Raw genomic sequence first — 14,872 nt, forward strand, 5'->3', positions numbered from 1 at the left:
AATTGGTTAAGTTAATTTGATGAGGGCAAGTAATGGAAAAACATGTTGACATAATTTTTACATGTATTTAGCAAATATCAGTATGGTTAAAACTATAGGGGTTAGTTGTCACACAGGGCTGTCTCAGTAACTATACATTTTTATGTCAAAAGTCAGAGGTCATAAATTAGTTTTCTTTAGGTAGTACTAGTATTATTTTTAAATTAATTTTATTATTATAGTATTTATTCATATTTTTTTTATTTTCAGTTTATTTTATTTTTAGTTTGTTTTAGTCATTTTTATGTGCTTTTGTCATTTTTGTTTAAATATTTCTGTTTAGATTTCATTTATTTTATTTCAATTTTACCTTTAGTAATTGTAGTACTTCAGCTTTTTTTTTTATTTCAGCTATTTGCCATGGAGACATTTCTAATTTTCATTTTTCATCTAATATTTATGTCTTATTATATTTCTGCTTTATTTCAATTCATGAAAACTAATTTTAATAGTTTTACTTAACAATAACAACAGTATTTTTTCAAACTGTCTCTTGTTTTTTCTTATTATTTTTAGTAAGGTTATTATAATGTTATATCTGTTATTCACATATTCTTATTCTGTGACAGCTTATTTACATTATGCGATGTTTTTGAAGTTGTGTATTTAGGGACTTTTTATTTTAAAAAAAAAAAGTTTCTATCTAAAAATTATATGGAATGCAAAGTTGACAAGTTGTCGCAAATTACAATTTCATACAATTTGTACAAAGATATGAAAATATTGTTTTGGTCAACATTACCTTATACATTTTTGTTGTTTTCTGAATTTGTTTTTCATAATTGTTTTACTGTTTAGAAGCCTATAATGGACTGGTTCCATTGTGAAAGTTTACCGCATATAGTGTGCCAACATTGCCAGCTATTGGGGCACGTCGTCACAAAAGATCAATGGTGTTAAATGAACTGTTTTCTTTTTCCTGGCCAATGACAGTGGAAATGATCAATAGCCATTTTGTAGCCAAGACTTTAATGTATGTGTCTATACAGAAATTGATCTTGAGTAAAAAGTGTGATGGCTAGCCCTGGTCTCCCCTTTGCACGGTGTCTGTGTACTGATCCAGCATTTGACCCAGTCAGCCGGAGGTCAGGTAAGTTTGTCTGAGAGATTGATTCTAACTTTGTTCATGGGTGTGGGTGTGAACGAACTCTGAACACAGCAGTGACAGCTGATTGCAAGGTTCATGAATGCAATTACAGCTCCAAACTGTGACATAAATAAGCTCAAACTTTTGCAGCTAATAAGGTTCTAATGAACGGCTGTCATAAAGACAAAGATTTGGATCATGTATTTAGGAACTGTTCGGCCACATCATTGCATGGACTTTTAATTAAACCAGAGAGCTTAACCCTAGGGCAGAGTCTCATCTTGTTACCAGATTATGTCTCGAAGATAATCATTAAACATTTTAATTAAGATAAAAAATGGATAGTAATACAGCCGGGGTAAATTTACAGTCCATAATAAAGCTTTATAATGAAAAGTCGCATTATTAAATCTCAAATTCATGCTTGCAGCAAAACAAAAGAACACAAAGACCTCTTCTGTGTGTTTCTTTAGCTCCAAGGCTAGGAGAATGTTTACAAAATATGTGATTGCATGCAAAGTAATGTACTGCAGCCTACTGTACATTATACTTAATTCCCCTCTGCATATTTATGCCAGATGGTTTTTAATGTATTCAAGACTCTTAGAAAAGGTCATGGGTTCACATTATTTCAATATTATACATGCTTACACAATGCCAACCATTTTCAACAGCTTATTTACTTCTGTTACAATGTATCATAAGTTATAATTATCATAAGAAAGCAATTCATTGTGTCTTAGTAAATGAGCTTTCTCAGACATGCAAATGTGTCAGAATGCTGTCTGTCAATGTTCAGGCCTGAAACAAGAGAGCAAGAGTCATTATTGATGTTTTCTTGGCCTCTTTTCTTGCCCGCTGTCCTTCATGGCATTTGTTAAAAGAAAGCGAGTCACCCTTTTTTTTTTCTCTCCTAATCGCTGCTTGGCGGGGGGGGTAATGTTGAGGTGAGCGTGCCGGCTGGGAAATGCCGTCATAGTCTATCACGCTCGATTATGCTTACTGTGCTTTAAAAAGGCCTGATTTTGCGTTGCAAATTTCCCTCGCTGCTTTTTTTTTTTTCTCAGAAACAACCAAAAGGCAAGTCAAGCAATAATGTTATTCTAGTGTGAGCTCCCAATGGACATGGGCCATTTAAAACCAAGCAACATAACCGGAGTCAGTAAATTAAACTCCTGCTGCCATTGCCAATACATAAACTCCATATTCAGTGAAATGACAGTGTACAGTTAAGTGAAATTCTTAGAATGTGTGTGTTATGAAGTTCTGAGAATGTGTGGCATGTGGATTCATTCTGGAAACATTGCCTACAAGAAATAGCAAAGTTGACACTGTGCAGTACGTGAGAATGTTTACATTTCAGCGGGCAGCGGTGTGTTCATCCATGCGGGCTGAGGGTAAAGCAAGGTATGTTTTTGAACAGGGACTGTTATAGATTAGGGTTCAGGTGTGATGTTGCGGAATGCTAGAGATGACTAATGATTCTGCATAAGCACATAATGGCAGCATTCTGCTTCATTAAACATGGCTTTAAAATTGCTAAACACATCAAAAAATAAGATGTCTCATGCTGGTATGTGCGTCGACTTGGTCTCACACAGAGAGGGATGCATGAATAGATCCAACACTCGCACACACAAAAACAGACCATTGTCATACACATAGTTTTATTTTTCTAAGTATGTGACAGTGCAGACTGGAGTAATGTGCAAGAGTTTTTTCATTTAGATTACCTTTGCTGTCATGTAACGCTCACCTAAAGTTAATCGTAAATCACCAAAAAGTTAATAATTAGTAAGTTAAATGTAACCTTTAGCAGCTCTCAAAAAATGAATATTCATGTTATACTGTACATTATAATGTTGTGATGCCCGAATTCATTTCTAGCATTTAAAACAATTGATTTTAGTTTTAAGTCTTGTGAAGTAATGTAGAATATTTGCAAAAAAAAAACAAATACCATAGTTCTTTTTTGTAAGTTGTCTCCTTAATGACTGACTGAATTCTACTCTCTGCTAGTTCTTGCACACATTCTCACATTTCCATCCAGTTGTTGTTGTTAAGTAATTTATTTGTGAGCCTGTTCGTAGCTTTGATTTATGTCTCTATGTATGTTATTCCTTTATATCCCTCTTTCATTCCCTCCTCTTGTCTTTTTCTCTTAATATTTGTATTTTTATCTTTTCTTTATACCACAGTAACCTTCAAATCCAGTCTATCGTCTTGCCATAGAGATAATATCTGGCACGCTCCATTTCTCTATATATTCCTGGCTGTATGCTGAATAGGGCCAACCTGTACACTGTATGTCTACATCTATATATGCATTTTTCTCTCTGGTGTGTGTATGTATGTATATATATATGTATAACAGGAGCAGAATGAAGGAATACTAAATGAAAACAAGAGAAGGATGAAAGGTGGAAAAGAGGATGATGTATAAGAGAGAGAAAATGCAGCAAGGGGGAGAGGGTAAAGATGAAGAGAAGGGAGAAATTGGGTCATTTGGAAATGTGAAGTGGCAGAGTTGGCACCAAGCTGTGAGTGCTGTGCTTGGTTAGTCCCCAGCTCAGGATTATCCCTGGAGAGGGACTAATTTAAACCCCTGAGAGAAGAGTTCACAGACAGACAGAGTATGCATTGTGATAAATACTGCATAACTGCACACTGCTACGTGAGACTTGAGTAACTTCAAAGCCGTGAGAGAAACTTGCTGCTCTGTGATTTATTTTCCTCGACCCTGAAAAGTCCCGCAGTAAGAGCAAAATATCTTCCAAATTCTGGATGAATGAATCCGTCCACATAATAAATGATTATAAAAACATTTTCTATTAAAATAATGATAGGGATAGGTTTTTCTTTGTAAATACAGACTTGCAGCATCTTCAAGAATTAATCATTTGCTGTCTGTCTGAATGAATAAACTCTTTTCATTGCATTAGTCTTGTTTTCTTACCCTTCATTTTAAAAAGTTCCATTGAGCAATTGAATAATTCTAATTGTTTAACTGCCATACTGTTACAATCTGCATTTTTAAGTAGAGTTGTTATGATGTTTGATTTTTTTTTTTTAATCTTTGTGAATGATTCACCTATTCACTCAGACTACTCACTCACTAGTTGCCAACTACTAGTATAATGCTGATCTATGAATCAGTCCAAATGATAAATGGGTAGAATGGGTTGATTGAAAGCATGGATTCATTTTTTTATATATTATTTTATTTATTATTATTTAATATTTTTATTTATATTATTATTGTTTAATATTATTAATTTTCATTGTGTTTATTATTGTTATCATTATTTATTTTATAATATTCATAATATAATTTTATTAAATATTTTTAATTATTCATTTTGATTTATTTTATTTTATATTAATATTTGTATTATTTTATAACCTCTTTTGTTTTCACAAGTTCATTTAAATAATCCTTTTACAACTTTTTTTAAATGCAAACATTCCATGTATAGTCTCTCATTTCTCAAAAGTTCATAAAACTACACGCAAAATATGTATTATGAAAAAAAATTGTTCTCATCTCAGTTAGATCAAATATTGCCATATACCTCACAGCCACATAGTTCAAAGCCTTTACTAACTGAATCATGGCTTGACCATTCTCTCATAACCCTTCTTTGAAGTTTTTCAAGATGTGTGCGATGCATCATCAACAAACCACTTATGCTTCCATTTGAAATGCTGTTGATGAGTTCTGACTGTTGTTGCATCCCACATAGTGCTTTCAGCTTTTCAGAGAGCGGCGGTAGTGTGTTTAGTGAGGCAGTTGGGTGACTGGAATCTAGCTCATCTCCCCCACAACTGAACAGAAAAGTCATATGACTTGAACTGATGAGCGAGAGAGAGAATTTGGCATAGCAGTGCTTACTGGCTGTCAGGACTACAGATGAGACTGGCAGAAGGCTAATAGGACCTGCCTGTCTATTATGAAAGCGAAAAAGAGCAAAACGGAGAGAGCGAACATTCAAAGAGTCTCAAATGGACAGGGAATGTGACGTGTTATCAGTACGTGAAGGTGAACGATGACAGAGGTGGATTCCTCAAGATGAAAAACAGAAAACTTATGGGACAGTGCGGGTGTGAACTAAGTACAACACCATTTACACAGCGCTCTCTGTTTTCAGAAAATAGTCAAATTTGAAAGTTAATTGGCAAGAGGTTGAAATTGGCCCTATTTATTTTCTAAATGCATGTTATTCAGTAGATCTTTTTGATTTAACTATGTAAAAAACAAGTCTAAAATTCAGCTAATTATAGCAAACCTTTGCCAGAATATCTGAATGTATATGGATATGTGATCTAAACTCAACACAAACCTTTTAAACTATGACATCATTTGTTTTTACCTTGAAAATAGCTTGTTGTTGCATATCCATTGATCAGTTGATCATTTGATCATTTTTAAGTAGTGCTGTTGTGATGCTTCGACCATTAAGGAGTGGTTGTTTTTAAACAAATCTTTTGAGTGAATGATCCAGTGAATCAGCGATTCACTCATAAAGGCCCTAAAATACTTCATGCAAAGTAATTTAGAACAAAATCAGGCCAAAATTTTGTTTGTTTGAAGCTTGTCTCAGGAGTTTGAAAAAGCTCGCCAAAGCAAACTTCCTGGGAAAGTTCGCTCTGAATGGTAAACGTCTTAATATACCACTGCTCTGTGGCAAATATGTACTGTAATAGGTAGGTGTGGATAGGGCTCTGCCTTCTTTGACGTGGAAATCTTCTTTGGTTCATTTCTTCTGTTCAGTCTATCAATGTCAGATGCAAATAGAAAAGTGAATATTTACATATTCAACAAAACATTGTTCCTAGCAGTGGGGACTTAATACTCACTCATAATCACCACCTACTGTTCTAATGTACAACATGAGTCAGTGACTGCATCTGAAATTTTATATTGTATTTTTTTTTTTTTTCAATATGTGTAGTATATAATCTGGACGAACTCCGCCATGTTTTCATTGTCACGTGACCTACCAGCATCAGTTTCCATTCACAAATCCTCTCATGGACTCATAGGATAGTAAAGTGTCCATTAGATGCGCCCTTCAATATCTCACCCAAAAATAGTAGGTCATCTGGGTACTTTTAGCCTATTGTTTAATAAATAGTGTGATTTTTGGACATACTGCTCTTTTTCACACACTGTTTTGTACCTACTACATAGAAGGGAAGTATGCGATTTTAAACCTAAACAAGATGTTGTTGGTGAACAAAATCACTGGGATGAATCAAAACCACTGCTACTAGCTATTAAGGCTCTTCTAGGATGTGTAATAGTTTGGTAATCGAACATGAACACACTATTAGTCATGACACTCCAGAAGAGTGGAATCGATTCCTCTTGGAATCAAAGATTCGATTCTTTTTTAGGATCAACTACCACCCGGGCTCCCTGAGAAGAGAACAGGCAAGCTGTACGTTTGAGGACAGAGACATATGTGCAAGGGCAAGAACATCCATCTATTATTCCCAGTGTGTTTGGAGAACCGAGAGATACATATATCTGTGTGAAAACCTTTTTCAGTTTGTGCATTTAAATCTAGGTGAATTCTTTCGGTGTCCCATGCTAAGGTAGAGACTAGGTCGGCCATAGCATTTGTAATGGAGGATGACATGTTATTTGTACCGGTTTAACAGCCACTGATTACTACTTTCTATGCAGTGAGAGAGAGCCATAGAACCGTCTCTAGCATGCTCATTTAACTCCTGTGTTTAACATATTTCCCGAATATTGATGAATATGCAACATCATCATTGATGAATATGAATATGCAGAATATAAATTACAAGCAGATAAATAACTTTTAAATGATAGATAATCGCTTTGCTTCAGCAGGTCCATCCTTCATTGTGTGGTTTTGTTATGTCAGGCAGCAAAAATAGATTTTCATACATAATTTATTATTAACACGTTGTATTATTTTGTATTTATGTATGTGCATTTATCAATGCAGTGTGGGATTTCTGCTATGAGTCATACTTTTGCTAGGGATTTTAGAAACATATTTGAATGCTATATGGTTCCTGCGTCTTGAGACGAAGCCCATTGCACAATTATACTAAAATTATGACGGTTGACCTTCATGTGACAAGGTGACCTTCAGTTCAAAAGCAGGACTGAGTGTTTTTCTAATTGCTAATTATTTTTGCAGACACATTACTGATTTGGGTTTAGCGGTGCACAAATTAGCGACTATGCCAAAAGTGAAAAACGAAGGTTTCAGACTTATCAAATCTCTCAGTTCACCAGCGTTTGTAGAATAACCAGTGTTTTTTCTTTCTTTTTCTTTTTCTTTTTTTTTTTTTTGGTATAGCATCATCTTTTTTGTCCCTCTCTTCCTCTTCTGTGAATTTGTCATGAGAGGTATACAGAACCCTGCGAAGTTCATTTTTGCACCTCAGCAAGATTCCTACTAAACTGAGCCAAGATATGCCACATCTGGGACTTAAATAAATGTGAAATTCACACTCTCTATCTTTACTAAAGACACATGCAAGTCTATTATGAAACACCATCTGCAATAAACTTGATTAACTGCAATAAACCTCCCTTTTGGAACCATTATTTGTATATTCAGAATCTCAAATAAGAAAAAAGACCAGTTGTGAAACGTATGATTAAACAGTAATAAAGTAAAATAATCTGCCAAATAAAACACTTTGTTTTGTGTAGAGAGTGAGTTTATGTTGTGACAACAGGAATATTTTAAAATTGAGAAAACTGATTTTCATGACACACATTTTTCTGACAGAACTCTTGAGGAGGCAGAACAGTAAAATATGAGTATATCTCTAGCATATCTCAGCACCAACTGGTCACGTACAAGCTCCCATGATGCATTTTATTTTATATATGGGCCAATGACATGACACTAATTTTTTTGTGTCCATATGGTTTAAATTAAATTTAAAAGGATTGCAATTTCAAAATAAATGTGCAAATTAATTGCATACATTCTCTTTTTTGTGGACCAAGTCTAAAATTTCTGGTTTTAATTCATTTTGAGAGAATATTTGGGGGATGATTGCAAAAATGTCAATGTGGTGTAACCGTAAAAACTTTGTACCAAATAATTAATCTCGTTTAAAAAAGGTGAAATTCTCAATAAAACACCAGATCAGCTAATTTGGCATAATCTTACATTAGTACTATTTAATAGTAAATAAAAGTAAATGGAGCACCATTGTTCTGACTATTATAATTAATTTGGGGAATTATGTGAGTCAAGTCGAATTTCTTAAGTGTCAAGGATGGTGTAACCACCATTCAAGGAGCCATTTTGTTAATATTTTGCAAGAAGATCATATGACAGGAAATTATAACACAGAGAAGGACCTCTGGTGATACTAACTGCTGCATAAAAAGGTTAGTAACTCTCTTTAAAATGTGAGATAATTTGACATTTTTAGGGTATGGTCAGGTATTCTTAGGTATGCATGTCAAATGGTATGACCTCAGGAATACATTGATAATTCATCATTATTATAAAAATGAGTATTAACTTTAAAAATTACATTTGAAATATTCCCACAAAGGCCATGTACTTACATAGGTGTCCATGAAAATACCTGTCAATTTTGATTTTAAATTGAAATGTCAAGTGGTGTAACCGGTTACACCATTTGACTCCTATTACAAGCTTTTCTGTTAGGGGCCAATTTAGTCAAATATCACTAGTTTATGATGCTGATTAAAGATGTAATATAAACTAACCTACTATTTGAAACTATTTTCAAGTGTTTAATGTTATTTTTTTGAGAAAGTGGTTCTTTATCTACAACTTTATTATTAAAGCTCTGTAAGTCTAGGATAAAATAATTATGTTGCACAACATTAGTGTTTTTAAAATGTTTAGCTTTAATGCATATTTCTATTCCATTCACTTCAAATTTTAAAGGGATAGTTCACCCAAAAATGAAAATTACCACCTGATTTACTTAACTTCAAGCCATCCAAGGTGCATATGACTTTCTTCTTTCAGACGAATACAATCAGCATTATATTTAAAAAAATGTCCTGGCTCTTCCAAGCTTTATAATGGCAGTGAATAGGTGATATTCAATAGTCCAATAGAAGTCCAATAAACTGCATCTATCCATCATAAAAAAGTGCTCCAGATGGCTTCGGGGGTTAATATAGGCTTCCTGAAGCGAAGTCATGGGGCAATTTTCATTTTTGGGTGAACTATCCCTTTAAGCAATATAGTATCATATAATATAATGTAATATATACATAAATGATTTAATAATGTAGCAGAAGGAAGTGGGTGTCTACATTTGAACATATTCACTGAATATTTGAATCTTACAATTCACTGATAAAAAATGTTAACCAAAGATTACAATTTACATCTGTAAAATACAATTTTATATATTTTATAATTAATATGATATAACAGAGCCCCTTTTTCCCCAATAGATGCCACAATGCAGTAGAAATTACAATAAGAAAATTAAAATTACAATACAAGACATGAGTTCACTGTTCATCACTATGATGATTTCTTTTCAGATATTGTTTTTTAACTGTAATTACAATATGAGACATGAGTTCACTGTTCATCACTATGATAATTTCGTGTTGCGAGATTTTTTTTTTAGCATTGAAAAAAAACATTTCAGCTGAACTTGTTGACAGTCATGCTTGATTGTCAGTGTCAATTTCTTCAACAAACAATGGCCTTTGGCTGTAGAAGCAACATGGTCAAGTGGTGTAACTGGTTTGTGTCAATTGGTGTAACCAGTAATTTTCATAAAAATATAATTATATACAGGAAAATTAATGTGGAATAAAATGTAGTCATCTAGTTTAGTATAATAATATGGTTTTTAATATTTTTTACATAATTTGTCAAAAGATTATTTAGAAAACAGAGATGTTTTCAGCATATGTCCTGCCATTTATTGCAAAAACGCATTAAAATGTACATTTAGAGATAACTCTAAAATCTATTTTTGTGTGATATTTTAAGTGAAGTATTTATTTCTATGAGTAAGCTTACATGCCATCTAGGTGGATAAAATATTTAATATTTCTCATTCTTTGGCGGTTACACCATTTGACATTTTCATGTACATTCAGTCTTAACTTTTGTAAAAAAAATGGTACATATGTCATTTTTAATTACATAAAATCAACATAAACACGCTGTGTACATTTTAAAATACCTGATGCATGCTTTTAAAACAAGTTTTTAAAATATTTTTTAATTTCTCATCTTGACAACCCCTTTTTGTCACTGACCCATATCCATTGTTTCCATAGCCAGTGCGGCAGCAAAGCTTTGAGGTTTTTGTGCAGTTTTTCTGTTAGAGATACTTTTTCCTGAGTAAAAATCTTTCTACTCTTGCTTTAACAGCATACATGTAGGCGTAAACTGGGTTAATGATTAATTATATAATAAATATGAAATATCAGAAATATTAACAGTAATTTTTGGATGTTGGTTTTTAAATACCTAGTTCAAAATTGTCTGAAATTAGTTTCTTTTGTGTGTGAATTTTATTCTGCAAGCTAAAAATTCATAATATAATAATTTAAAATCTAATAATAAAATAATTTATATAATAATGAAATAGTATCATCATACAGTAGGTGTTGTTTAAACAAGTAAACACAATGAAATCACACTGGCAAACATACATTTCATTAAACATTTTGTGTTTCATAATTGATTTACTGCTAGCATTTAATAGGCTATTAAAGGGGTCATATAATGTCAAAAGCTGTTTGTGAATAGATAAGATCCCTAAAGTTGCAAAGATTAAAGTCTCAAACCCAAAGAGATATTCTTTATAAAAGTTAAGACTTGTCCACGCCCTCCTAAAATGCCTCGTTTAAACACGCCCCCACATGTCTACGTCACTGTGTGGGAAGATTTGCATAACACCGCCCAAATGTTCATGCAAAGAAAGAAGGCGTAACTTTTATTCTCGCTGTAGTATTGTTGCCGCCGCCGCCATGTCGTGGAGACGCTGTGTGTTTCGTTGTGAAAGTGAAACTACTTTGTTTGGTCTTCCAAAAGAGGACACAACTAGAAATCAGTGGTTAAGTTGTATTTACAACACTGTTCCAGAACAGTTCAACCCAAATATTTGTATGTGTGCATGGTAAGGGGCATAACATTTCTGTCACACGCATGAGGTATTCGGCCAATCACAACGCACTGTATAGCTGACCAATCAGAGCACACCTCGCTTTTCAGAATGATGAGCTTTGTAAAAATCTACGCATTTCAGAAAGGCGGGGCATAGAGGAGAAACAATAATGTACAGTATGTGGAAAATAATGTGTTTTTTTAACCTTAAACCGCATAAACACATTTCATTACACCAAATACACAAAATAATGTTCTTTTTTTAACAACGTCATATGACCCCTTTAAATTGCAAGTTCTAACAGGTTCTGAATCAGTTCGATTCGTTTGAACAAATCATTTAGTCCTATTTTCTGAACTGGGTCAACCAATTCACCGAAAAGGTTTGATTCAAAAGAATGACTCGTTCACGAAGAGAATCAACGCCACAGGAGAGCTAGTGCAGGATTTTCGGCGAATAACTTACGTTTTAATCTGTTCCTTACACAAAGCTACCATAAGGCTTCTGAAGACTTGGAATATTGTGCATGAGTCGTATGGACTGCTTTTGTGGTATGTTAATAGTGACAATTGTCATTTTGGACCTTGACAGTCCTCATTCAATTTCATCATATCGTTTGTGTTTCACAAAATATAGAAAATCATACAGATTTAGAACAACATCGGAGTGAGTAAATGAATCTTATAAACATGAACTATTCCTTTAAATATATACAGAAAGTGACTTCAAAAATATTCACGTGACAACAAGCCCCGGTGTTCTGTACATACTGTAACTTCTCTGCAGTTCTTTCTTCCTCTTATCTTTTTTACGAACTCACTATGGCTATTCAGTTTCTCATATGTCCTCCGTCTCTCTCTCGCTCTCTCAATTCATTTTCAACGTTCTCTCCCTCATTGTTAAATCTCAGCAGTAAATAAATGGTGAGAGTGACAGATCAGTGAGCGCGGTGCGCAGAGAACTTCAAGAAAACGTCACAACCGAGTCAGAGCGAGAAACGAGTTAGAGAGAGAGAGAGAGTAGTGAGAGGGACAGAGAACGAGGGAGGATATATTGATACAAAACGACGGTGGTTTCTCTTCAGTGTGTGTGAGAGAGACCATGAGTGAAGACAAGATGGAGTGCATGAACAGATGAAGACTGTCATTGGGTGGGTGAGAGTGTGTATATATCTGTCTGAGTGCCTTTTTTTTTTGTCCACTTGATAATGCAGGTTTATGTATCAGCTTGACCACCTGTTAGTGTGAGTGTGTCTGTGTCCACATGCATGCATGTTGCCTGCAGGTGTATTTCTTCATGAGTGAACACATTTCAAATCGGGTTTAATGATTATGTACTAGTAGCTGTTTATTTGCACTTCTGCTTAACTCTGCATGTGCTTGCGTCTCTGTGCTTGCCAACATGTGTATGTTATTCAGCCTGACAGCCTTTGTGTGCGTGTGACAGTGTTTTTGCATAACAGTAGCCTCATTGTGTGTATGAACGTGTTGAAATAACTGTCTTGCCACACATCTGCAAATATTATTGTTGATTGTGATGTTATTTTTTGTGCAACATTTTATTTTTAGTCAAATTATGGAAGAGGTGAATTAAAATCAGGCAGCATGTTGTGTGTTTGATATTTTAGACTTTTAGGTCATTTTTGTGGCATTTCTATCATTCACACAAAACAAACAAGGGAGAAAAACTTTGTTTTGACTCATAACAGTGACATTTTATCATGCTTATTCTATTTTTGGCTTGTTAGACAGTCTAGTTCACGAGACAAGAATCTTACGAACTACAGGAAAAGATGTGAAAAACAGGTTGAAAGAGAATGTGTGAGACTGAGATAGAACGCACAGAAGAGGACTCGTATGAAACAGACACTAGGCCTATATCTCTGTCCTTAGGGAGGTAGCGTAATCAAAACAGCCGCATTACTGGTAATGAAAGATATTATCAGCAGAAAGTCTGTCACACATCTTTATCTGTCTGGATCAGGGGCCGTGGGGCATTCTTCTGTTTCACTTGTCACATCAAACGTTTTGTTTTAGTTTTGCTCAGGACAAAAATTGGCACCACCAAATTGGTTGAAATTGTGTAAGATAAGAGATTTTGAATTAAAGGCATACATCACAAAAATGATTTCCTTCCTTCATGTTTTTCTAAACCTGTACTTTGTTTTTACGGGACATAAACGAAGATATTTAGCAGACTGTCCGAGCTGCTTTTTTCCACAGTGAAAGTATAAGGAAATTGCCAATTTTGGGGTAATTCATGGTATTTGGGTCGTTTAATTATTATTATTATTATTTTTTACTTTATTTTAAGGGAAGAGGGAAAATAACTTTTTCTTTTTCTTTTTTTGCATAAAGCATAAAACTTGATTGGAATTATTTTGAAAACAAGAAAAAATATTTGGTAACGGGATAAACATGAAAAAAACTTAAGCTTAACTTAAAAATGCCAAATAAAATTAATTCAAAAACAAAATTACCTGAAAACAAATCCATTATCTTACACAATTTTGTTTCTCAAGTAAGTTTTAAGGATCTTGTTTTAAGGATGTTTATATACTGTATATATTTTTAGGAAAACTAGACCCCAAAAAAAAGCACATTAATACGATGATTTTTGATTGCAGTTTATGGGATGAGAAGGATGTACAGGATGGCCACATGGGTCAATGTTATCTTGTTTTTATTTCAATACATTTCATTTCATTATTTATTAATAAAGCACATTTAAAACAACCCAAGGTTGACCACACCATACATAGTATTTATATTTTATTTGTGTAAAACAGTTTTTTTCTTGAATTAAAATTTTTTTACAGTTATGTTGTTTTAAAAAGTTCTTTCTTTCTCTCCACAGTTCTTTCCAGTGGTCCTGATGAGCGTTTCCAAACCACCTCCGCCCCATTCCCATTTCCCTCCCAGTAACCCTTCCTCCCATCTCCCCCTGCCTCCATCCTCCTCTACCTCCCCCTCTCCCTCCACCCCTCCCTCCGCTGCGGGTCTCCCCAGCCCCGCTGTGCCTCCTCCTCCCTCCCCAGTCAAGATCTCCATGCAGGAGCACTTTGCCATCAATGTGTGCCCTGGCCCCATCCTCCCCATCCCACAGATCTCTGACTTTTTCCCTCGTTTCCACGACTTCCCCATCACCCCCCTTCCACCCCGGGAGAAACAGGTTCTAAAGGACAAAGACAAGGACGGAGACGGGAATGGAGAGAAAGACCGTAAGAGGGAGAGAGAGCAAGGGGAGAATGGAGAGTTTGCCGACTCGGATGACGATGACAGTGAGTTTGCCTCGTGGCTAGTGACTGTTTCACATTGGGTTCCCTTTGGGTGGCTTACACATGTGTTTACGCTCTGCTCTTCCTCTAAGTAATCGTTCTGCTGATGCGTTTTTCACAAATCTACTGACATCCCTCTGGTACAACCTGGGGTTAAGTGCTTTTCTCAAGGACACAATGGTAATAGTGCTAGAATGAGTCCTTGTGGCCTTTGAACCTACAAACTTTGTCATTACAAGCCCAATTCTTTAACCACATCAGCCCAATCTCTTTCTTTCTTCACATAATGTAAAAACATGCTTCTGTATTACATAACTCCTCACATTCATGAATGTGATGTTTCC

The 14,872-nt window shown here is 34.7% G+C and overlaps 1 protein-coding gene across 5 annotated transcripts in view; it reads left to right on the forward strand.

Annotated features, from left to right (window-relative positions):
• LOC107699113 (double C2-like domain-containing protein beta) overlaps positions 1–14,872 on the forward strand; it is a 73,728-nt gene that overhangs the window by 23,473 nt on the left and 35,383 nt on the right. For 2 of the 5 annotated variants that reach the window (XM_016500289.1, XM_016500321.1), the window contains exon 2: positions 14,108–14,531. In XM_016500289.1, the coding sequence (XP_016355775.1) occupies positions 14,108–14,531 (424 nt within the window). Of the gene's footprint in view, positions 1–11,658; positions 11,803–12,213; positions 12,402–14,107; positions 14,532–14,872 lie in introns of those variants that run through there. The other 3 variants (XM_016500305.1, XM_016500313.1, XM_016500297.1) reach the window with 3 other exon arrangements.

The sequence above is a fragment of the Sinocyclocheilus anshuiensis genome, unplaced genomic scaffold, assembly GCF_001515605.1.
Source record: "Sinocyclocheilus anshuiensis isolate Anshui unplaced genomic scaffold, SAMN03320099.WGS_v1.1 scaffold477, whole genome shotgun sequence".
Taxonomy (NCBI): Eukaryota; Metazoa; Chordata; class Actinopteri; order Cypriniformes; family Cyprinidae; genus Sinocyclocheilus; species Sinocyclocheilus anshuiensis.